Below are 25,681 nucleotides of genomic sequence, written 5' to 3'. Positions count from 1 at the left end.
ATTGCTGTGGCCTGAAACCAGGGTGTGGACCCCTTCTCCTGCCTCACTTCTGTGACTGCCAGAGTCAGAAAAGACGGTCCAGGTGTAACAGTATTAACTTGGGCTGTGATCCCCACCTTGACCACCCACCCCCCCCTGCAGTGAAGTTTGATGCGTCTGTGGGCAGTAAACTCACTTAGAGGCCCAAGATGCCAAGAGTAGGTGAGAGCCCTTCCTTCCTTCACCTGAGGTGATATTGGAAGTGAGGCCGGTGGCTGTGGGGTGAAGAGTGGGAGGCGTGTTTTAGTTACCGTAATCACAAAAGCAATTCCACCCCATAGTAAAAACAGACACCACCACAGTAAGTAAGAGGTGACATCCTTATCCAGGGCTGAGGTGCACTAAGAAAATAATCTTACATATTTACCCCCATAATTATCACTTCTAGAGCTCTTCATTCTTTTGTGTAGATCTGTGTTTCCATCTCTGATTGCTTTCGGTATGAAAAACTAGCTTTATCATTTCATGTGTGGGTCTGCTGCTTCTAGCTTTTGTATTTCTAAAAAAAAAATTATCTCCTTAAAAAAAACAAACTAATATACTTCATTTTTGAGAGCAGTTCTAGGTTTACAGAAATATTGAGGGGGTAGTATAGAGACTTCTCATATAATCCTCTTTCCTGCAAACAGTTTCCCCTATTTTTAACATCTTGCATCTATGTGGTACATTGTTACAACTGATGTACCAATATTGATAAAGTCCACAATTTACATTAAGGTCACTCATGGTGTTGTACATTCTATGAGTTCTGACAATGCACATGCCCTATAGCCACCAGTATAGTATCACACACAATAGCTTCACTGCCCTAAAAACCCCGTGTGCTCTGTTTCTTTATCTGCCTTCCCCCACCCCACAAGGGCTTCCCTTGTGGCTCAGCTGGTAAAGAATCTGCTACAATGTGGGAGACCTGAGTTTGATCCCTGGGTTGGGGAGATCACCTGGAGAAGGGAAAGGCTACCCACTCCAGTATTCTGTCCTGGAGAATTTCATGGACTGTATAGTCCATGGGGTTGCAAAGAGTCAAATACAACTGAGTGACTTTCACTTTCACTTTCCCCTCACCCCATCCCTGGAAACCACTGATCTTTTTACTGTTTCTACAGTTTTGCTGTTTCTAAAATGTCATATGATACAGTATGTATGGAACCACACAATCTATAGGCTTTTAAGACTGGTTTCTTTCATTTAGAAATAAGCATATAAGGTTTCTCCCTGTCTCTCCATGGCCTGGTAACTCATCTCATTTTAGTGCTGAATAATATTCCACTGTCTCAATGTACCACAGTTGTGTACAAAAACTGGCAATTATGAATAAATTGCTATAAACATTCCTGTGCAGATTTCTGTGTGTACACAAGTTTTCAGCTCCTTTGGGTAAATACCGAAGGAGAAACCGCCATATCTAATGATAAGACTTACAAAACTTTGCTTTGTAAGAAACTGCCAAAGTGTATTTCAAAGTGGCTGTACTATTTTGTATTCCTACCAGAGATGAATGAGAGTTCCCAGTACTCCATTCTAATTAGCATTTGGTGTTGTCAGTGTTTTGGGTTTTAGCCATTGTAACAGGTGTGGAGTATATCTCATTATTTTAATTTGCATTTCCTGATGACATAGGATGTTGAACATCTTTTTGTATGCTTATTTGCCATCTGTATATCTTTTTTTGCTGAGTTGTCTGTTCAGGTCTTTGGCCCATCTTTTAATTGGGTTATTTAGTTTTTGTTGCTGTTGAGTTTTAAGAGTTCTTTATATATTTTGGATATAAGTCCTTTATCAGTTATGTGTTTGGCAAATAGTTCCTGTCTGTGACTTATCCTTTCATTCTCTTAATAGTGTCTTTCACAGAGCAGAAGTTTTGAATTTTAATGAAATCTACTTTATCAGTTTTTTCTTTCATGAATCACGTCATTAATACTATATATAAATATCATTGCCAAGCTGAAATTCTCCCCGATTTTCTTCCGGAACTTTAAGGTGATGACTGTGGGGTTTGTGTGCAGATCTACTTCTGTGTGTGTTTCAGCTGTTCGAGGACCATTTGTTGAAAAGACTGCCCTTTCTCCATTGAATTGATTTTCTCCTTTGTCAAAGAACAGTTGACTGTGTTTGTATAGGTCTTTTTCTGGGCCCTCTATTCTGTTGTGTTGACCTATTTGTCTATTCTTTAACCAATATCACAACTGTCATCATTACTCATTACTGTAACTTTAAGTCAGTGTCAGTCCTCTAATTTTATTCTACTCCTTCAATATTGTGTTGGATATCCTTTTCTTTTCCTTACCACATAAACTTTAAATCAGTTTGTTGATATCCACAAAATAGTGTGCAGGGATTTTGACTGGATTGCATTGGATCTACAGATCAACGTGGGAAGAATTGACATTTTAACAACATTGAGTCTTCCTGCCTATAAATAATGGAATCTATTCAGTTATTTAGGTTTTCTTTGATTTATTTAATCAGAGTATTATAGTATTATTATATTCTCTTATCCATCTTGTACTTTTTTGGGTAAGATTTATACCTAAGGGTTTTTTTTTTTTTTGGGTGCTAATGTAAATGTTATCATGTTTATTATTTCAAATTCCAATTGTCCATTGCTGGTAAATAGGAAAGAGAGATCTTTTTAAAGAAAAGATTTATTCATTTATTTTATTTTTGGCTGTACTGGGTCTTCGTTGCTACTTGTGGGCTTTCTCTAGTTGTGGCAAGCAGGAGATACTCTAGTTTCAGTTTGAAGGTTTCTCATTGTGGTGGCTTCTTTTGTTGCAGAGCACAGGCTCTAGGCAGCTCGTGGGCTTCAGTAGCGGCAGTGCATGGGGCTTAGTAGTTCCGAGGCATGTGGGATCTTCCCAGACCAGGCATTGAACCCATGTCCCCTGCATTGCCAGTTGGATTCTTAACAGTTGGGACACTAGGGACATTCCAAAGACAGATTTTTGTCTATTAAAATTGTATTCTGGAACCTTGCTAATATCATTTATTACTTTAGGGGGTTTTTATTTGCTTATGTTTAATAGCAAATAGTTTGGTGTGCATTCTATGTAGACAATCTTGTCATCTACAAAGACAATTATTTCTTCCTTCCAAATCTGTATTCCTTTTTTCCCCTTTTCCTATCTTATTGGATTATCTAGAGCTCACAGTACAAGTGGTGAGAACTTTCTTTCCTTACTCCCCATTTTATGGGAAAGTATCTTTTCACCAATAAGTATGATGTTGGCTGTGGTTTCTTGTAGATGTTCTTTATCAAGTTGAGAAAGTTTCCCTCTAATTCTAGTTTGCTTAGAGTCTTTATAGTGAATGGGTATGGGATTGGTCAGATGTTTTTCTTTGTCTATTCAGTTCAGTCGCTCAGTCATGTCCGACTCTTTGCGACCCCATGAACTGCAGCATGCCAGTCCTCCCCGTCCATCATCAACTCCTGGAGTCCACCCAAACCCATGTCCATCGAGTTGGTGATGCCATCCATCCATCTTATCCTCTGTCATCCCCTTTTCCTTCTGCCCTCAATCTTTGCCAGCATCAGGGTCTTTTCAAAAGGTCATCAGGGTCAGCTCTTCGCATCATGTGGCCAAAGTATTGGAGTTTCAGCTTCAGCATCAGTCCTTCCAGTGAATATTCAGGACTGATCTTTAGGATGGACTAATTGGATCTCCTTGCAGTCCAAGGGACTCTGAAGAGTCTTCTCCAACACCACAGTTCAAAAGCATCAATCTATGGTGCTCAGCCTACTTTATAGTCCAACTCTCACATCCATACATGACCACTGGAAAAACCATAGCCTTGACTAGACGGACCTTTGTTGACAAAGTAATGTCTCTGCTTTTTAATATGCTATCTAGGTTGGTCATAACTTTCCTTCCAAGGAGTAAGCATCTTTTAATTTCATGGCTGCAGTCACCATTTGCAGTGATTTTGGAGCCCAGAAAAATAAAGTCAGCCATTGTTTCCACTGTTTCCCCATCTATTTGCCATGAAGTGATGGGACCGGATGCCATGATCTTAGTTTTCTGAATGTTAAGCTTTAAGCCAACTTTTTCACTCTCCTCTTTCACCTTCAAGAGGCTCTTTAGTTCATCTTCACTTTCTGCCATAAGGGTGGTGTCATCTGCATATCTGAGGTTATTGATATTTCTCCTGGCAATCTTGATTCCAGCTTGTGCTTCCTCCAGCCCAGCGTTTCTCATGATGTCCTCTGCATATAAGTTAAATAAGTAGGGTGACAATATACAGCCTTGATGTACTCCTTTCCCTATTTGGAACCAGTCTGTTGTTCCATGTGCAGTTATGTGTCTATTGATATGATCCTAAGACTTTTTCTTCTTTAACCTACTGATGTAATGGATTACTCTGAAATGTTAAACTAGCTTTGCATTCCTGGCATAAACTTTACTTGGTTATAGTGTGTAATTCACTCTATGCCTATTGGATTAAATTTGTATATATTTGATTTTTGTGTCTATGTTCTTGAGAGATACTAGTTTATGCTTTCTGTTTCTTGTAATGTCTTTGTGTAGTTTTAGTATTAGGGCAAGTCTGCTCTCCTAGAAAGAGTAAGGAAGTGTTACCTAGCTTCTATTTCCCAGAAGAGATCATATAACTGGTATCATTCCTTCCTTAAATATTTGGTAGGTTTCACCAGTAGACCCATCTGTGCCTGGTACTTTCTGTTTTGAAAGGTTATTAATTATTGATTTAATAGATGTAGGACTACTCAGATGATCTATATATCCTTGTATGAGTTTGTTAACTTGTGTCTTAAAAGAAACTGGTTCATTTTTTAATTATCACATTTGTAAGCTAGGGTTGTTCATAATATTCTTTTATTATCCTTTTCATGTTAATAGGAACCATAGTGATGATCCTTATTTTGTTTCTGATAATTAATAATTTGTATCTTTTTTTCTTGATTAGCCTGGTTAGAGGTTTATCAGTTTTATCAATCTTTTCAGAGACCCACCTGTGATTTCACTCATTTCTTCAATCGATTTGTTTTCAGTTTCATTTATTTCTGCTCTAATTTGTATTATTTCTTTTCTTCTGCTCATTTTGGATTTAATTCACTCTTTGATGTGTCAGCCCCAGCCTATTGATGGTAATGATCTCAGCTAGGAATGCCTTAGAACTTTCTGGGTGTGTATTACTATTAGTGAGCCCCAGAGACATCCCCTCTACTCCTGCTACTGGGGCAATTGTGGCTGGACTGCCCCTTGTGGTTCGTATATGATCACTGGATGCACTTCAGCAAAAACCACGAGGGAATTCTGAGAAACAAGATTTATCACTCACAGGTCCTGGAGGGTACATAACAAACCTCAGGGTCACATAGCAAGGTCAGAGTGGGAGATGGAGAGCCTGGGGCTCTGTTTTACTAGGGTCTGATAGTGGAATGTCTGGGATTTCATGGGGTCACTCCCTATGGTGTGCATCCCGACCCCTGGGACCAAGAATAATCCCAGCTTACCCAACTACTGATGAGTCTGGTAGCCTTGGCAGTGCACTGACATTTCTTTTATAGACGGGGAAACTGCATGGGCTGGATGCTGTCAGGAAGCAGGGGCATCTAAACCAGTGATACCAGTCAGTGGCAGGGCAGAGGGAAGCTCCGTTGTGCTGACAGGAGTGGGGCTCACTGCTGTGGGGTGGGAGAGGGCACGCTGTGGCATAGGGACCTGGTTTTGGCCTGTGCCTGGACACAATTGTGACGTGGCCTTTATCACAGTGCAGCTCCTCTGCCAGGTGTCCGTGTCCAGGAGGACAACCACGGGGCCTTGCTGTGAGTTAGGCCAACTCCCGCCATCCGGGCTGCTCCTTTCCTTCTTGGAGGGCATGCTAGTATCCACTGCAAGGAAATAAGCTCTGGAAAGTGCTCAGCATGACGTTCTACAAAGACTAATACTGATGGTATGTTATATGTCATATATATTAGGAAGACCCCTGGACAGAGCCCAGGGAAGGCTGTGAGATGTGAGGGGGGAGGCCAGTGAAGAGGCCTCAGTATTAGACACGAGGGAAGCAAGACCAAAGCAGGGTGGGGTGTATGGAGGGGTATCTGCTCCCCAGCAGGGAGAGGTCAAGGATGGCTTCGGGGCCTCTGTTGCAGACAGTCCCAGGCACTTGGGGAGGAAGGGCTCAGAGGGCTAGTGTGACTGTCGCAATGCTGGCAGCAACCTCAGGGTCGCTGATTCAGGGCTGTGGACCACCAAGGGCAGCAGGCCTTCCCTGGAACAATGGAAAGTGGTGAAAACTATGCTCCGAGTGGAGCTCAAGTCTAGGGAGGAAAGTGGGGGCCGCAGGGGCCCAGACAGCAACGCTTGTAGCCGTAGAATATATGGGTAAGATACAGGGCTGTGTCTAAACAAAGGGTTCTGTTGCTAAAAACTAGTTGGAAAACCTATGTGAGGTTTGTGCTGAGCAAAAGTAGGATAGAGGCAGATCTCAGAGTCTACTGGGAGGGCCAGGCAGGTAGCCCACAACAATGGGTGGCATCAGGGGACAGAAGGCCCCAGGGCTGCATGGGTGGCTGGGGAGGTAACCTGGAGGATCTGCTAGTGGGCCAGGACGCAAGGGCAGGCCACTTCTGAGACGCAGAAAGATCCTGACTGATGCGGGAACAACTCTCCCAGGAAGGGCTGATCAAGATGCGGCGCAGGTGAAGGCGGCAGTGAAGCCAGTGAGGGTGAGTGAGCAGGTATGGGAGTGGACCCCTCGCAGAGGTGGGCACGCCAGGGGCTCCTGGCCACTTCAGCTCTCCCTGGCCTGAAGCCATTGCACTTCTCTTGGCACAGCTGGATGCTTCTTTTCTTGCAGATCTTCGCTTGAATGTCCCTTCCGGGTCACTCAAGCCACAGTAGCCACCACCGTGCCAGTTACTGTCCATCGCCTTTGTTTTCATTTCTTCCTCACCTGTCGGCCCCCTCCTGGAAGGTCATTTCCACAGGAGTGAGCCCTGCCGGTCGTGCTCACAGCTGGCTCTTGGCCCGTGCCGGGGCCTGGAAGTGACAGCGTTCACCTGCGGCTGCCCTTTGACCTCCGCATCGGAGCAGCTCGGTGGGCGGGCCGATACCTCAGGATGCGGCTCCAGCTGCGCGGTTGCCCCTTTAGGCGCTGGGCCGCGGCGCACGCGCATTAGGGCCGCTACGCGCGCAGGCGCAGTGGGGCGGCGGATGTTTACAGCGGCAGAGGTCGGCGCTGCGAATCGGCAGGCTGCGGGGCAAGGGGTTCCCGGGCGAGGGGCGCCGGAGGAGCTGCAGGTGCGGTCCGGCGGCCGATCTCGCGGGCCGGCCTAGGCGGGAGGTAGAACCGCCGCGGCGGCTCTCGGCCGGGCCTGCGGGGGTAGGGGGGCGGTGCGTCCCCTCCGCCCCTTCTCCCTTCCTCCCTCCTCTCCATACCTTCCTACCGCTGGGAGCGGGTTCCAGGTCCCTCCCCCGAGGGCGCTTCCTCCTCCCCGCGTCTTCCGGTGTTTTTCCACTGCTCTCTCGCCCCCACCCCAGCACGAACGCCCCTCCTGATCCCAGGCGGCTCCCCTCCCCCCTCCCGCCTCCTCGGGGGTCAGCCGGGACGGGTTTCCGGGGTTCCCGAGGTCTGTCTCCGTGCGCATTGCTCACACCTCTTGGGTTGACTTAACTCTCCAGACGCGCTGCTCGCCTCTAAATTACTAAGTAGGAAACCTTAACAGTTAGCGCTGCACGTGAAGAGTTACCGAGGTTTGAAACAGGTTATGCCTTTTCAGAAGGTGGAAGAGTCTGTTAAGGGAGAGTTGACCCTTCCAGCCTTGGGGACTTGGCTTCAGGCAGGACCTGGAAGAGGTCTTCAGTTGGGAAGGGAGCTCTCCTGGCTGTGGGGCCTGTGTTTTGTGTTTGCCAGGGCCTGTCTCTCCCAGGTTGATATTTGCACCTCAAAAAAGATCTTTCTCTAAATCCCCATTTGGTTCCTTTTCTTCGTTCTTTTTGGCCAGGGAGGGGCTGAAGTAAGCAACTGCATTTTTAGTGTTGGGTAGACCGGCAGGTTCCTATAACTCAAGTTTGAACTTGCCTCTCTCGGGTGGGAGGACGGTTGAGGCTCCTGAGACCAGCGCCTGGCTTCTCTATGCTTGCACTTAGCCGGGAGAGACTCCTTGTTCTGACAGTGTGTCGGTATTTCCAGCTTCGATTTTAGAAAGCTTTCTTGTGTGTTAAGTAGAAATGCTCTCCATCCAATATGTGTTCCACTGCTCTGGTTTTTTCAGGCCCATGAATAGTGTGTATATGGCAGACTTTCAAGTATTTGAAAACAAATCCCTTGCATTCCTTGTAGGAGTTCTGGTTTTCACAATGAGAAATGTCTCCATTTCTTCCCTTATTCCTCTGACAGGAGGTGTGATTTTGCTTTCTTCCCCTCAGCTTATCTTCCACCTGAGTTACTTTGTTCATGTTGCCCTTAGTAAGTAGCCTGATGAGTGTAGACTTGAATCTTGGCCCTCTTATCAGAGCTTCATTCTGTGTTAACTGGCCCCTGTGACAGCCTCTTCGGCTGCCAGTCTGAGACCTTCCTACTCCTGCTCAGCCACCCCCTCCCTGTGCCCTTGCTGTTGGTTTTGGAAGGAGCAGCCTGAGAGTAAGATGGTCCTGCTGGCAGTGCCCAGTTACATGGAGTGGTGAATTAAGGGTTACAAAGTGTAACCAGTCAAGCATCCAGAAAATGATATGCCATTACTTTGAAAACTTGGATTAGAGTGGATTGTAGGTCTAGATTTGGTTTGTCAAAGCCATCTCTTAGGTGGTTGTTGGTGTTTTGGTGGCATTAGAGCTGATCCACATTGATGGTTAGTAATAAGCAATGATTGTTTTCAGTGTGAGGAAGTGTTAGGTTGCCAGGCAAAGTTAATAATAAATATCAGATCTTGCGGATGGTCACGTGCAGCCCACCAGTGGCAGCAGATAAGGTTACCACATAGTTATTTAGCCTGTTGTTTTGGATAGAGATACCAGTGTGTTCAAAGTTAAAGAATTTTGCTCCCTTGAGAATTTTGCAAAGCAGTATTTGGTGTAGGGTAAAAAACACAGGCCTGTGTTTGAATGCCAACTCTCCTTACAGACTGGTGTGTGATCATGAGCAAAGTAACTTTTCAGTCCCAAGTTGCTTCACAGTGTTGTGAAGCCAAAAATGAGGTCATGACTGGCAGGTGGTGCCGGTAATCTTTTTACAGGCACTACAATAACTACAATCTTTTTGTAGTTATTTTTACTAAAAAGCTAGCCTTTGCATGTGGATTAAAATCTTAAAGTGAGGCAGAGTTGAAAATAAGGGATAAATACTTGGTAGACAGTGAAACATACCCATCATATCCTTGGTGTTTGCTTTCTGAGGATAAAACATTACACTCTGGGGGCTTCTGGATGGAGAGGTGGCTTTCACATCTACCCTGGAGGATGTGTGTGAGCTAGACCTTTCCCTGAAGCAACCAAACAGGACTCCACTTTTAGCTAGTGACCCAAATCTTAAGATGATTGTCCTAGCCTAGGGGTATAGGCATTAGCCTCAGAACTAAGTAGTTCATCCAGGATTGAATTTGACCTCATTAACACTTTATCCTTTCTGGCTGAGTTAGTTGTCTGTGGTCTGTAACCATCAAAGGCTCTGAAACAACTTAAAAACAGGGTGAGAATCAAATAACTGGGCCATCCTGGTGACTTGAGAAGTCTCATATTCTGCTTTAAAATCTTGACGATGAAGATGAATTGATTGCTCCAGTCATAAAATGGAAGAGTGCTTGTGTTAAGCCCCCACCTTCCACACACTGTGTGTCCTTGTGAGAAGCTGAAGATTCATGCATGTGGTCAGCTAACTTTCTTTCCTGGGGCATGCTCTCCCACCGCAGTTGCTAGTTTTGTGTGTGTGGTGTGTGTATGGAATTTTTCTAGTGGCAGTTTTTGTGATTCTCATTCTGCTGTTAGAAGTCCTCAGGATTGTGAGGGAGAAGCAAGCATAAACTTTGTAATAATAAAAATGTAACATTATGGACATCATCCTGATTCAGAAAACATATCAGCCTTTGTGATGTCAGGTTTTTCTCTTTTTTCCCCCCCAGCAGTTAATATCAAGTGTTTTGTAAAGCACTATCATTTTATATGAAGTGAAAGTTACCTGTGGTGAGTATAAAATTGGAGTTGTTCAAGAAGAGTAAAACCTCTACAGATGCAGGATCATTTTCCCTAGGAATCATATGAGGATACATTGTATTTTAGTAGTTGGCTCAGCAAGGAGGACATGTCACTTTTTCTTCTTGAAGGCAGTTTGGAAGAGAGCAGAAATGTGCTTTTTATTGTTGAAGAGGTGGAATGGTGGCATGGTAGCTACTTCTCAGGAGTTGAGGGAATTCTAGGAGGCTCCTGCTCCTTAGCTGCAGCCTTGAGACAGTTCTGTATTTGTTAAAATGAGGTGTTTGTCACAGTATGTTCCACGGGTAAGAGAGTTTTGTGGATGTTGTTTTGGCCTGAAGTTTTCACATCAGAACATCCAAAGCAAAGGTTGAATGGTTTGCTTGACTTGATATTTAGGGGCATGTGGGATTTGGAAATGCTAGGCAAAATATAAGACAACAGTTGAATTTGAATTTCAAAGTAACAGTGAATACCTTTTTAGTATTTATTGACCTGAATTTAATTTTTTTTAACTTTTTGCTTTTAAAGATTTATTTACAGAAGATCTATAGCACTCGAAATATTCAAAAAAGATTCCTCTTAGAATGATTTTTTAGTAAATATATCTGCCCTCTTTTCATGTTTACATTCAATTATTTTTCCATATGTGGAAATATCCTTGTTAAGATAGATGTATAAGCAAGATATTTTTAATCCTAATTGCTTGACTTTCTAGAATGATGACTTTTAGTAAAGTCTCGAATTCTTTAATGATGTTTTTTAGTTGGCAGCTGTGTGTTAGGTATCACATGTTCATTTGTATTCAGTTGATATTATAAGTTACAACTTATTTTTGGATGGATATAATTAAATTTGAAATATAACTTTTTTGTTGTTGTTCTGGGTCTGGCATCCTTGGAAGTGGAGCGAGGTCGTGTAAGGGGCTGGGTGTTGACTAAGTGTATTCCATCTGTATTATTTTTAGAATTCAGAATCTGAAATTGGTGTGTGTTTAGGACTTTTATTGTTCTGCTGTAACCTTTAATGTGAATAGCTCTTTTGAAAATTCTAAAACTGCAGCTTTGCCTGAGCGTGGTCTCAAAGATGGGAGGCGCGGTGAGTGCTGGTGAGGACAACGACGAGCTGATAGACAATCTGAAGGAGGCGCAGTACATCCGCTCTGAGCTGGTGGAGCAGGCCTTCCGAGCTATTGACCGTGCAGACTATTACCTCGAAGAATTTAAAGAGAACGCATATAAAGATTTAGCATGGAAGCATGGCAACATCCACCTCTCTGCTCCGTGCATCTACTCGGAGGTGATGGAGGCCCTGGACCTGCAGCCTGGTCTCTCATTCTTGAACCTGGGCAGTGGCACTGGCTACCTCAGCTCCATGGTGGGGCTCATCCTCGGTGAGTCTGGCTCTGTCTCACGTGCCGGAGGGAGAGCCTGCTGGCGGCCTGTCCTTAGTGGGGGCCGAGTTGTAACTGCCCTTGGCCTGCCCAGCCATTGTGGTGTCCACACAGTTCTTGGGTTGGGGGGAGATGGTATTAATGGAGAAATTGCTGTAATGAACAGAAGAGTCCCTCTGGAGCTTTCCTGTTGCCTGCACCTGTACCTCCAGCATCTGACCAGCAAAACCTCTTGGACAGCAGAGAACCTAGAGATTGTATAAATCTGGACCTTATGGTGATTTCTCAATTAATACAATCACTCAGTCTGCCTGTCATTGTCTCTAAACTGGAATAATTAACTTTAAAGTCCCTGACAGTTAAAGTTCTTCCAAGCAGTTTTTGTTTTTTTTTTTTTTGTTTTAATACTAAAGGAGTTATTACTTGTAAGTTATTTTCAAATGTATTCCAGGGGTAGGAAAGATTTCACAAGTTATGCTATTTGAAGCCATTTTAGCCTGTTTTCTCAAACATATAAGTTGTGAGATTATACATGGAAACTGACCATTTTAATACTGAAACATCATTATCAGACTCCTGAAGATTTTTAAAGATTCCTACCTCATGTTAAATACAGTAGTAGGGGACAGGTGTCTGTTTTCATTCAGAGTCAGGTGAACAGTTCTGCGAGAGGAGGGCCCGGAGCCGCTCTGTGCTTTAGGAAAGGGCACTGCGGAGGAAGTGGGCTGGTGCCCCTGGGTGGAGGAAGACATGGCTGGCTTGAGGCTGCTGGGGTCTTGGTACACGTGGATGTTGGAACTGACAAGGTTTGCTAAATATCTTAAGTTTTTGGCTTCTGTATCTTAACATTGTTATCAAGTCAGTGTAAGACTCTGAATATTGGTGATTTCAAGTAATAACAGCTTAAAAGTCAAGTTTAATCATTAGCAGTACATTACAACATTGTTTCTCTGTGGTTATTACAGGCACTTTAGAAAATCTTAGTAGTCACTGTTGCTTTTGTGGGTATGGAATGAAATTTTTGGTTGCTTTATAAGTTCATATATTTCAGAATTTGGTAAAGTTTTGAGATTCTGATCATCTGACTTTGGGCTATAAAATATAAATTTGGGCTATATCCTCAGATTATTAAATGTGTAGTTTTTTGTTTTCTTGTGTTTTTTAGGCTAAATGCTTTTTGAACTTGTCTTGGATTGAGACTGCTTTGCAAAGAGAGCTCAGGTTTTTCATCATTCTGGAATTAGTGAATTGTAATTCCTGCTGTTGGAGCTGAAAATTGGAGGAGCTAAGGATAAGGTGGTATTTGGGGGGAGGGGGAGGGTTATCAAACTGATTAGATTGGAAATGCTATTAAAAAACGAAATGCTTAGGAAAGGATGACTTAAAGTCATCTTCAACTGACCTGGTGCATTTGACATTCTCTGAAAGTCATAAAGAAACACTCATGACGGATATTGTTGCTTGTATTTTCTGAGCCCCCACTTTCTCTTTTCTGGGGGTTTTGCTGGATGTCAGGAGGGAGAGTTCTGAAGGAAGGAAAGCTGTGTTTTTGGTTGTAATGGACACTGCGTGCTGCTTTGATGTATTTGAAGGTGGTAACTTGAGAGTCTGATTTCATGGGTAGAGTCTCGGACCTGCAGGTGAAGGGTACAGGCACTGGACCGTTTTCACTGCCCAGTTGCTGTGTGTCGTAGGCCTCCCTCTGTGGTTTATTCACCTTCATGCTGCTCACTGCCGAGGTGGAGACTTTGCTGGTCTCCCAGTGCCTGAAGTCTTTTATCTGACTTGGGGTGACTTGGGGTCCTTACTCCCTCTGCCCTGCTGCCTTTCTGCCACTTTGCTGTGCTTGTGTTGCGACGCCTCGCCTTGCTGAGGGTGCTCCTTTCTCGAGGTTCCAGTTGGCAGGACAGCGGGGGGCGGGGGGAGAGGCAGCACTTGTGAGCTTCATCTGACGTTGTTTTGTGACGTGGGAGCTGCTCTGTCTGGGGGGCCTTGCGGGACCAGCTTCAGGGTGGTGTCCTTGGTACCACCATCCTGACCCGTCCCATCCTTCCTCCCCTCTCAGTCAACTTTTTATTGGAGTGGGTTGGAGATATGTGTCATTACTTTGTTTGGTCTGAAGCTTCTTGTCCTCAGTAAGAGTCTAACAGAGCTGAGGGGCTAATGAGAATATGATGAGGGGGAAGTAAATGCATGTTTTCTTGGTCTCTGGCAAGTGACCAAGAGAGTGGTGAGATTGGGCAGGAAGTAATGTGGATGTGGTGTCATAAACAGTGGAAATGTGACTTCTCAAGTAGGCTGTGTTTTGATGAGAGGCTGTTTTAGCAGCCACTCTGTGTGGGAGGCATTGAGAAAGGAGAGCGGGTGAGTCGTCCAGTAGAGACAGGGAAGCCTGCATCTGGGGGAGCTGCTGCACCGGGAAGGGACCAGGTGATCAGTGGAAGCAGAGATGTGTGTGCCGTGCACAGATGGCTGCATTTACCAGTGTTTCTGTTGGATGTAGGGTTGAGTGTTACATTGTGACTTTGTATGTATGTCTTCTAAATAAAACCCTACATGCCATGTTCATTTTCTCATGCAGATTTTTTAAAAATCAAGATATAACTTACCCATAGTAACTTGACAAAGTTACATGAAGCATGTATGAATGCAGTATGAAGTATGAAGCTTGGTGACTTTTTACATCCTCCTCCATATAAGCACCACCCAGAACAAGATGCAGAGCAGAATCTGTGCCCCAGAGGTTCCCATGGCCGCCCCTCCAATAGTAGGACCCCATCCACTCCAGGGGGAAGTATACTCACCTCTATCACACAGATGAGTGTTGGCTGTTTTGACCTTCATACAAATGGATTCTTAAAACTGAGAGATTCAGTGAAGCTGTTTTGTGTCAGTAGTTCTCACTGAGATTTAACCAGAGGCATTTGTATGTAGAGGAAGCACTTTTATCATTACGTGGGCTCCTAACTTTTCTCATAACTTTAGTTCCAGTTATTGATAAATTTCTTTCTTTTCTTTCATTCTTTCATTTATTTAGCTGTGTTGGGTGTTAGTTGAGGCATATGGGATCTAGTTTCCTGAATAGGGATGGAACCTGGCCCCTTGCATTGGGAGTGTGGAGTCTTAGCCCCTGGACTACCAGGGAAGTCCCTGATAAATTTATTTTGGTTAAAAAATATTCCATTGTGACTTTGGAGTTACAGTTTTATTTTGATGATGATTAAAACTATTTTGTGAGGATTAAATACCACATTTGAGTGTTTGGGGAGACCTTTATTGGAAAAAAGACTTGTGTCCACTTTCTTTTGCAAAGACACGTTTCTTTAATTCATTGTTGTTCAGTTGCTAAGTTGTGTCCGACTCTGTGTGACTCCATGGACTACAGCACGCCAGGCTTCCGTGTCCTTCACTATCTCCCGGAGTTTGCGCAAACTCGTGTCCATTGAGTTGGTGATGCCATCCAACCATCTCATCCTCTGTCGTCCCCTTCTCCTCCAGCCTCAGTCTTTCCCAGCGTCAGGGTCTTTTCCAATGAGTTGGCTCTTTGCATCAGGTGGCCACAGTATTGGAGTTTCAACTTCAGCGTCAGTCCTTCTAGTGAATATTTAGGGTTGATTTCCTTTAGGATTGACTGGTTTAGTGGCACCTGAAACTCTTGGTTTCAGACCTTGGCTGTTTTACCTTTTCAGATGATTCTTGAAAAGTTTGAGGATAGGACGATCAAGGCTTTAGGAAGCTGTGAGTTGGTAGTGCCATGTAAGGAGTATTGATGATGTGGTGAGCAGAGGCTAGTCTGCATACTTAAAGATTGGATTGGGTGATTTCGGCCTAATAAATGTGAATTTCTGTAATTATACACGTCCAGTCAAATGTGTTGCAGTTGATGAAATAGAAATAAAGAGTGGGGGTTCTTGTCCTGTTTCTGTATGTTTTCTTATTCTGAAACCTTTTAGGCCCTTTTGGAGTGAACCACGGGGTGGAACTCCATTCAGATGTGACAGAGTATGCAAAACAGAAGCTGGACTTCTTCATCAGGACAAGCGACAGCTTTGACAAGTAAGACCAAAACTGTCCATGGGTCTGGATGTCAGTTATAACTTAAACTTTGGATTGAGTGGAAAGAAATCAGTTTATTACTGTTCATGTTCTGGCAATTGTGATTAAACTGTGGCAGGTGAGTCAGTGATATGTGTGTATATGTTCTAGTTATTTTAAAAATATTTTGTGTTTTTAAGGCCTTTTTTTTTTTGAATTATGATACCTAAATAAAGGTAATTTATCACCAGTGTAAGAGAAGGAAATAGAATGTTCATTTTTTCTTAATTTTCATGTTTCCAATAGAGGCAGCATTTTATCATGTCCTTGTTTCTGAAATGGAATTGTTGCACTTGTCTTTAAATGTGCCATGTAACTAGCTTTTGCCATTTTAAAACAAGGCATTTAAGTTCTTACTTGGGGATTAAAATTTAGAAAAACAAAATACATTTTTTTCTCTTTTTACTCTGTTAGTAGATCTTGAATAAGATATAAAGCAAGATAGGATAGTAAAAGATAATGAAGATATAAGATAATAAGATAATCATAACAGCAAAGATAGTGATATGCTTGGAGCTTGGGTGACTTAAGCTTGGATTGTGTTTATGATACTGACTTTCATAATATTTTCTTTGGAGTTTCTAGAGTTCTGTTTATTACTCACATAGTTCTTTCAGAAGTCTGGTGTCCCAGCTTCTGACTCTTAATTTTATTTATGTCATTGTGGGATTGTACAGTGAAAACATAACCTATGTTTAACGTAGATTTACTATATAGACTTGTTATAACATGATATATTTAGTTGTGGAAAACATCTTTTGCTTTCAGGTTTGACTTCTGTGAACCCTCTTTTGTTACTGGCAATTGCCTGGAGATTTCTCCAGATTGTTCTCAGTATGACCGGGTGTACTGCGGGGCAGGCGTGCAGAAGGAACACGAGGAGTACATGAAGAGTCTCCTCAAGGTCGGGGGCATCCTGGTCATGCCACTGGAAGAGAAGGTCAGGTCCTCTTGTAACCGGTGGTTTTTGTGCACTCAGCTGTCTGCTGAGGTCTGTTCTGGGGAGTTGACAGGCATTTTCTCTTGTAACTCTTGTTACAAATCCCTTCCTCTCGCAGATGAGAAAACAGGCTAGAGAGAGGCCAAGGTGGGGCGGATCCTGAGGACTTGCTTATGTTCTGATTTGATTTATTTTGGAGGAGAAAGGACACCTGAATACTTGCCAGCAGTTACAGAGTTCTTCCTTATTTAAGATCTTGCCTGTTCTTTCTTTCTGATGCTGGCAGTGTGACTGGCCCTGATCCATTGTTTTGTTAAGGGCCGTAGAATGATACCTCCTCATTCTGTCATTTCTCTTTATTTAGTAGTCGGAATACACAGATGGAGAGAAACACCCTCATTAGTTATTTGTTTACCTTGAGGTATACTTTATAAAAGGAGGTACAGGATAAATTCTGATTCTTATTAACCTTTGTTTATCAGTTTTTCTCAATAATTGGTTTCCTAGCATCTGCCAAAGATAGTAACCAGTGAGGTTTTGCTTGATTTTTTTAGCAAAATGAATTCATGCAAAAGCATACTTAATATTTTAATCTCTGTGTGACCCTTATCAGAGTTCACACTGTCTCACTTTGGCCATGGCTGCCTCTCCACATTGGCTCTTGGACTCTGCAGCCTCAAGAATCTTTGATAGTTTTGTTAATTTCTGGTAAGAAGACGTTCCAGACTTGCAATTAACTTTTTCTGAAAATGAATAATCCCTGATTGTTTTCAATTTGGTGGGAATTGGTGTTTAGACACCACAGTTGGGATCTCGAAGGTGGTTGTGGGTCCCTGTTCGTTTTTCTGATGGACCACTAATGCTTGGGAGTCAACTGCCACCCACTGCCCCAACACACACACATTTTTTTTTTTTTTTTTTGGTTTGATGTTTTGGAGAGAAAAGACACCATAAGTTCATATCAGTACTTCCAAATCAAGATCAGGACCAGGGTTCTTTTTTCTCACATTTTAGTGTTACATCAGTAGTACTTTTTTCTCAAACTGAAAGTCCTGATCCCCAACCACCCGGCTTACTGTTAATCTGCAATGCATGGTGTCATCAGTAGCAATCTGAATTCTGAAACTAGTGCAAGATTTTTCTTGTTTTGTGAGGGAGTGGCTTGGGGGCCCCACTGTATTGTCCTTATATTCCACTAGAGATGTTCAAATTACTATGTTTTAAGTTACTGGGAATTGCACCTCTGTGTGAAGTTATGGCACCAGCCCCAAAGAACTGCTCATTTGTTTTCTTTTCTTTTAGTTTTGAGAAGTTGCCATTTTGGGGATCTCAACTTTGTAAAATAGTTTTAAGTTTCCCAAGTCTAAGCAAGGAATACTCAGAATTTTATTCTGTGTATGTCCCCTCTTCTCTGCTTCCTTCACCTGTAGGTGACTCATTTTTTGTTTGTTTTTGGTTTATCTTTCGTTAAGAAAGTAGAAGCTAAAAAAATTTTCAGTGAGGGTACACACTTTTTTACACTCCACCCACCCGTTCATACATATGAGAGTTGATAAGTTTTATAATCATTTAGTTTTTAAAAAAGTGATGTTCATTATAGCTAGAAATTCTTTTTTATCCCTGTTTTGTTTATTAAAATTTTTGTTGGTGTATAAGAATGTGGCTGTTTCAGATAGGTGTGTATAAGGCTGTGGCTGTTTCGGATAGAGATTTATAAGGCTGTGGCTGTTTCAGATGGGGTGTATAAAGCTGTGCTGTATTGGATAGAGGTGTGTAAGGCTGTTGCTATTTCAGATAGGGGTGTATAAGGCCATGGCTGTTTTGGACAGGGGTGTGTAAGGCTGTTGCTATCTTGGATAGGGGTGTATAAGGCTGTGGCTATTTCGGATAGGGGTGTATAAGACTGTGGCTGTTTCGGATAGGGGTGTATAAGGCTGTGGTTATTTCAAATAGGCATCTTTCACTGTTAGAAACAGTGCTGCTGTGAAGAGCCTGTACAGACTGTGGACATTACCTTGGTTTTATCTGAATTCGTGACCTCCTGCCAGGAGTGCCTGACCAGAGGCTGTTTAACCTTGGCCATTTCAGAGGCAGGTCGCCAGGAATCTGTTCTTATTGCTGTTTTAGTAGTTTGCAGGATAGGGCCAGATGTCCCTGTGTTTGCTTTTCTTTCTCAGAATATTGTTTTAAGTACGTATTTATTTATACAAATTAGTTTAGAAGTCTGTGTTGTGTTGCAGAACTACATTGTGTTAACATCTAGATGAATGAGGGATCGAAGACATCTTTTTAGTATTCATGCAGATGAATACTCCAACATGAAATAGGGATTTATAGTTTTGTTTACAGGTTTACACATAGTTTACTGATTAAATTCAAATATTTCACGTTCATGATAACTAGAAGCTCTCCTTTTAAAAAATTTTTGAAAAAAAGATTTGTTGGTATATAGGAATGTTGTAAGTTGTTGATATTTGTCTGGTACATGAATACTTAGTTCTTTTAGTTCTGAGATCCAGGACACAGTCTTAGTTTTTAGAGGATTTTGCTAGCTTAGATATTTTTAGATGAGAGCGCAATCATTGTGGCTTGTCAAAGCTGACCAGAAATCCTACTGTGAACTGTTCAGGCCGTTCAGAACCTGGCACAGTCATGGAGCACATGCGTGACCGTGTTGTCCAGTCGAGTTCTCGAGGTGCTCCTTGTGCTGTGGTTCACAGGAACCATCTGGCTGACCTACACTGCAGCGTGTCAGCCAGACAACCCGGTGTCCCATGGGGGCTGCACCCCTGGAAGCCCTTTAGACACATCGATGTGCACCTCCGAGAGTGAGGCCAGGTACCCACATGCAGGGTGGCCCGCTCACCTTTGAGAAAGCAGCACTGATTTGTGATGGTAGCTGCTGTTCAGTGGGGGCAAGATGGTCTCTTCTTGTAGTTCCCATCCCCCAGAACAACAGCCAGGACTCAGTCTAGGTTGAAGGTTGCAGGTGGTTGTGTCTTTAATGACTTTTACTTTAGGATCACCCTGGTCTCCTTACGTTTCCCCTACAACAGTGACTTCTTTGGAGAGTCTGTAAGAAGCTTGTCTTATCAGATTCCCCACATTCCTTCTCTCATTGTTTCCTTAACTTCTGTACTAGGACCTGGAGTACCTTTGCAAGAATATCGCTAAGTTAGGTGTCGTTCTGGTCATGTCAAGACAGAAGCCCGCGTTGTCAGGTGTTTTCATCTTTAGTGTCTGTGTTTTTTTAGATTGTATATCAGTTCAGTTCAGTTCGGTCGCTCAGTCATGTCTGACTCTTTGTGACCTCATGAACCACAGCACGCCAGGCCTCCCTGTCCATGACTAACTCCCGGAGTCCACCCAAACCCATGTCCATCAAGTCGGTGATGCCATCCAACCATCTCATCCTCAGTCGTCCCCTTCTCCTCCTGCCCTCAATCTTTCCCAGCATCAGGGTCTTTTCCAATGAGTCACTTCTTTGCATCGGGTGGCCAAAGTATTGGAGTTTCAGCTTCAGCATCAGTCCTTCCAATGAACACCCAGGACTAATCTCCTTTAGGATGGACTGGTTGGATCTCCTTGCAGTCCAAGGGACTCTCAAGAGTCTTCTTCAACACCACAGTTCAAAAGTATCAATTCTTCGGCGCTCAGCTTTCTTTATAGTCCAACTCTCACATCCATATATGACCACTGGAAAAACCATAGCCTTGACCAGATGGACCTTTGTTGGCAAAGTAATGTCTCTGCTGTTTAATATGCTGTCTAGGTTGGTCATATAGGAGTGGTTATATTTAAATATAAACTACCAGTGGTCAAATCTTTTGAATATTCTCATTTTAATCTCTGGGATAGCTGACTAAGATAACACGCACTGGCCCTTCTGCTTGGGAAACCAAGAAGATTCTGGCTGTCTCCTTTGCTCCGCTGATCCAGCCCTGCCAGTCCGAGTCCGGGAAGTCGAGGCTCGTCCAGTTACGTGAGTGCAGAGATTCTTACTTACCTTTTAAATCTTTTTACTCTTTCTAGAATTTGAAGGGAAACAAAATTCATCAGGAACCTTTTAATATTAAAGAGAATTTTTCCACTCACAGAAGCCTTAAAGTTTTACAAGTGGTTTTTTAAAAAAATCCCTTGAAATCATTTAAAAATTATAATCAGTTTTTAGCTTATTTTGAGTTATTTTTGGTCATTTGAGCTTAATATTCAAGGGTGAAAGGAAACTTTCTAGAAAGAGAAAAAAATAGAAGAGAAGCATGAGCTGAGGCAGGTAACTGTCAGCTGGAGGACCTGATGTGCGCAGTCAGGTTGTGGGAAGCACTGGGTGGGCAGGTGCTTAGACCTGAGTTCATCATGTAGGTGGTGGAGCCTGTCCCATATTTTAAATAGAAGATGTGGCGCCTCTAGACTCCCTGGTGGTCAGGGGAAGATGACTTTATCAAGTGCTTGCTTCCCTGAAAATGCCTTCAGAACAAGGAGGCAGATGTGACCTGCAGTGGGGAGAGCACTGCTGTCCAGAGCCTCTGCAGAGTTTTGGAAGGTGAGGGCTCAGGCTGGACTTGAGACTAGTGTCTTGGTCATGCCTGGACAGGATCATGATGGGGTGGAGGGCACCTGGAGATGCAGGTTTTAAGGCCAGGGCTTCAAAGCAGATGTGGCCCAATGAGCAACTATGATGCTATTTAGGGCTCCTGAAGTGAACATTCCAGTTATTTGTAACTTTATTTCCTGGGCCAGAGGTTCCTAGACTAGTAGAGTCACGTTGATGAGGGTCAGCTCTTGGATGGATGGGCAGGTGATCAGACTGTGGGCAGGAGCCAGTCAGGAGACCCTTGGGATTTTCCAGGCAGGAGATAAAGACCAAAGCTAAGACACTGGACTCCATAGCGTCAGGGACTCAGGCCTTTCTGAGGAAGGATGTGGGAGTCACAGCTGGCTGGCATGTTGTGAAGGTGGGTGTATGGGAGGCTCTGACCCCAGTCAGGCCTGGATTGGAACCCAGGGAGCTTTTGACTGCTTTGTGTTACCTGAGGCCATGGGATGGATGTCAAACCAGGGATCAGTAGGCATAGGCAGAGGGGAACCTCTTTAGGGAACACGCCAGGCTGGGTGGAAGAGGAAGAGGCAGTAGGAGAGACTGGGGCCGGGGAAGAGGTGGCTTCCACCAGTGGCACATTGGGGTGAGCTGGAGGCCAGAGCTAGCTGTTGGAGGTCTGAGAAAGCGTCCTGGGGGGTCACAGCTGGAGGAGCGCTGAATGGCATTGGGGCAGGATGCCGTGTTGGGGTGTCTAGGAGCAGGTGAGTGCCAGGGCCCCTCCCGTGTCCTGACAAAGGAGCCTGGGGCTCCCGTGGGGCAGCGAGTGCGGAGTCGATTCTGTGAGGGCCTCTCTGGTTTGGATAAGAGATACTGCAGGCAGCAGAGGAGCACTCTCTATAGTGTGGGTTGTTATTTTTTGGAGAGGTTAGGTTCGGGGGGTAGAAAGTGAAGCTCATTTTCAGTTTAATGTATTTAAAACATGATCCCTAATAATTCTCTTTCCTTCAGAAAAACTTTATATTGCCATGTAATTTAATTGCCAGATTTTATTTTTCCTTGATGTGCTTTGGGAATTTTGTTCCTAAAAATGTTTTGGAACTGCTTGTTCTCTACTTTAATAAAAAAAGGAACAAATACTTAGATTCCTGAAATACTGTGAAAATATTAAAATAGATAAAAGAATGCTGGAGCCCCGTGGTCACTGTATTTCTGCTGGATGAGAGAATGCATCAGTGAACACAGCAAATAGAGAAGTGAAGCCAGAGGCCAGAGGACCAAACCCTATAACCCTGGTTCTATTCTTCCACTGATTGATTGTCCAAGCAGTGCTGCTTCCTTATCTGATATAAGGGTCAGTTTATTTGAAAATATGTTTTGAAAAATACCATATGAATGCAAATTAGAGCATAGATAACATTTGCCTCCAACCCTCTCCTGTTCTTGTCATGTGTTTGTAAATTTGTCAGTGATTGAAAATGAGGTTAGAATTTTCTCAGATGTCTAGACCTTGTGATGTCACGAAGGTGAGACTGAGTCTTGTTCTTTGCACACAGCACCCTTGGCGGTTCGCAGCCTCCAGGACCTGGCGCGCATCGCCATCCGGGGCACCATTAAGAAGGTCATTCACCAGGAAGCAGTGAGCAAAAATGGAAATGGACTGAAGAGCACTCCCAGGTTTAAACGAAGGAGAGTTCGCCGCCGCCGAATGGAAACAATTGTCTTTTTGGACAAAGAGGTCTTTGCCAGTCGGATCTCTAACCCCTCTGATGACAACAGCTCCGGAGACCTGGAGGAGGAGCGGCGGGAAGAAGAGGTGCCCACCCCGCCGGACGCCAAGCCTGAGCCCCCGGTGAACTCCCTGCGCGAGAAGGTCCTGAGCCTCCCCCTGCCAGACCCCTTGAAGTACTACCTGCTTTACTACAGAGAGAAGTAGGGCTGTGGTTCAGGGGGGACCCAGCCTGCCTGGAGAGCCACCAGGGCAGGGGCGCTGGCGAGCGAGGGGCTCCTCTGCATCCGTCTGCTCTGACTGTCCTCTAGAGCGCTCCTCCCTCAGCCTGACTTCTGTGGACACAGTCCGTGAGTTAAGAGTGTTTTCTCAAACGGGCGAGAGTCCCCTGGAGGAACCGCTGACTTCCTGCTCTCAGGAATCACTGAGGTCTGTGTGTGGAGACGGCTGGGAGGCTGTTCCTTACGAGATGCCCTGCATCAAAAAGGAAAACTGAAGTTGAAATTAACCTGTGTTACTTATAAAATGTGAGACAGAAAGCACAAGTTTTTAACTCTATAAAATCTTTTCTGAGTGGGACACGCCTATGCCCAAGTTTGAATTTTATAGTATCAACCTTTTAATTACTGGCACTGAGTTTCACTGATAAGTGAAACTGAATGAAAATTTCACTAAATCTGTCAGTTATCTGGAGTGGGGAGCCACTGAAAAGCCCTCCCTTATTTTAAGTAAATTAACGAAATCTTATGTGAGTTGTCACTTGTAATTTAGAAAAAGAAAAATTGTGATGGGGGGAGGAATGAAAGTATGAAATTGCCAGATGTCTTTGTGGAATTGCAGAGGATTTCCAAGGAATTTTTTGTGACACCTTTGTTATCTTTAAAAGAACCGGCGTTGAGTAATACCATCAAAGAAGATCCTGAAGAAGGAAGCCAGTGTCGTGTTAAGAAAGAAGCTACATTGCTTGTGCCACAGTGACAGAGATGATCATTGATTCAGCTTTGAGGTGACGGTTTCTGAGGCTCTGTCTTCAGAGCACATGGAAGGTACTGGCTACAGGAAGTGGATTGGGAATGATGTGGACAGCCCGTGGATTTTTCTTCTGTTGGCTATTTTTCTGTAATTACATTACAGTACTGACTCATAGATTTTATCTTTTATAATTCTGGGAAAAAAAGATTGGTTAGTTTTGTAACTTTTTTTAAGAACAAACATAAATGATCAGTAGCTCTTGCAGTAGAGGGGTTTCACTCAACAGTGATACGTGCAGTCCGTCTTCCCCAGGCCTGTGTGTTGAGATCTTCCTGTCTTATGTCCTGGGTCTTGAAGCAGAGGCTGTCCTGTTAGTCAGGTGGCAGGATGTTTATAGGCGACACTGCTTCTTCCAAAACATCAGTTCTTGTCAGACTTTTCAATTTTATCCAAAGACTAGTATACAGTCTTAAAAGTAAATCCGAAAGAGTGCTGATGGAAGATTGATCATCCAGATTTTACGATTAATTTTATCCCTTAGCTTCTCAAATGTTCTGGAGTTCAATGCCTTTGTGGTTTCACTAGCTTCACTGAGTTCTATTTTTTTTTTTTCATTTATGCTTTTTAAAAAAAATTGTATCATTTTATCATAGAATACTGTGTGCACACATAGCTGGGGAAATGTGTACAGCGCCCTAAATTGGTACAGTTAAGCTGTTGTAAAGAAGGTTTCTTCACTGCTGTGCTCACCTGCCTTTCACTGGAAGTCAAGCCTCATTCTCTCAGAGACAGAAGCATGAGTCATGTTTACTTGCTAAGGCTTCTGTTTGCAGATCTTGTTGACGTTATTCTGATTGATTTGTAGAGACCTCTGCAGCACATACACGTTTTTGAACATAATGTTAAATAAGTGATGTCGGAAATCTGTTGATATTAGGTGGCTTGACTGAATTTTTTTCTATTATTGTTTATGGATTTCCCTATTTTTTCAACCACATTTGCCTTTATGCTGGATTGTAAAAACTCTTTACAATGCGTAAGACATTATTTTCCCCTATATATGTTAAACCCTTCCTAACATTTTGTATCTACATGTTGGTTTGTGACTTTTACACCAGAATTTGGTTAAAAAAAAAAAGGAAATATATATAGATAGATAGTATATGTGAAATAATTTGGTGTTGATCTATATTATAAACATAAAGGAGAGTCATCAGTGAGCTTCCCCATGTATTAGCACCTTTCTCTAGAGTTGAGTGCTTTCTGTTTTCAAAAACATGAATTATATATAGTCTGTGTTGTCTGCAAGCTCTGCATTGTAAACCATAGACATCGGCTGACTTTTATGTTTTGAGTAGTCTGTATTTTTATATGTGACTTTTGTCTTGAAAGTAGTAAAGCCATAGACATGTGCAAAACAAAGAATAAATTTATAAATATTAAGAATGTCATATAGAAATCAGCTGTGTACTTAGTATTTCTGCCAGTCTGGAGCTTTCAGGGGATTAATGCAAGAAATAGGAAACAAAGACTTTATTAAGCTGATATTCAAAAGATTCCAATAAAGGTAGTTAAGACACTTTAGCCTTCTTGGAATTGCTTTTGTTTCCTGTGTGGAATTAAAATTCTTGGTTACTTTTTTTTTTCCAAAAAATCTTTTAAAGTAGGTTTTAAAAAGTTAGGATCGTGTGTTTTCTTTCACTGTATTATTGCTGAATTCTGTACCATTTTAGCACACCTGGGGGGACCTGATTTGTAATTAAACACAGGAAGTTGGAATAGACAAAGTCAGACTGTGTGAACATAGCTGTCTATAGAGTGTCTGGTT

General features: G+C 43.1%; 1 protein-coding gene across 1 annotated transcript; it reads left to right on the top strand.

Moving 5' to 3' along the window:
* The first annotated feature begins 7,192 nt into the window (after positions 1-7,192).
* PCMTD2 (protein-L-isoaspartate (D-aspartate) O-methyltransferase domain containing 2) lies at positions 7,193-25,432 on the top strand. Its single transcript, XM_020875352.2, has 6 exons — positions 7,193-7,301; positions 11,250-11,580; positions 15,534-15,636; positions 16,444-16,615; positions 20,474-20,597; positions 22,709-25,432. The coding sequence occupies exons 1-6, from the start codon at positions 7,215-7,217 to the stop codon at positions 23,086-23,088; spliced, it is 1,197 nt and encodes a 398-aa protein (XP_020731011.2). The 5' UTR covers positions 7,193-7,214; the 3' UTR covers positions 23,089-25,432.
* Positions 25,433-25,681: the final 249 nt, after the last annotated feature.

Source organism: Odocoileus virginianus, chromosome 9, assembly GCF_023699985.2.
Source record: "Odocoileus virginianus isolate 20LAN1187 ecotype Illinois chromosome 9, Ovbor_1.2, whole genome shotgun sequence".
NCBI lineage: Eukaryota > Metazoa > Chordata > Mammalia > Artiodactyla > Cervidae > Odocoileus > Odocoileus virginianus.
This window is presented reverse-complemented; position numbering and strand designations above follow the sequence as displayed.

Coding starts and splice junctions, on each gene's coding strand:
- PCMTD2 (XM_020875352.2), top strand. CDS start 7,215: ATGTTTACAGCGGCAGAGGTCGGCGCTGCGAATCGGCAGGCTGCGGGG. Junction 16,616..20,473: donor TCATGCCACTGGAAGAGAAG/GTCAGGTCCTCT, acceptor TCTCTGGGATAG/CTGACTAAGATAACACGCAC. Junction 20,598..22,708: donor GTCGAGGCTCGTCCAGTTAC/GTGAGTGCAGAG, acceptor CTTTGCACACAG/CACCCTTGGCGGTTCGCAGC.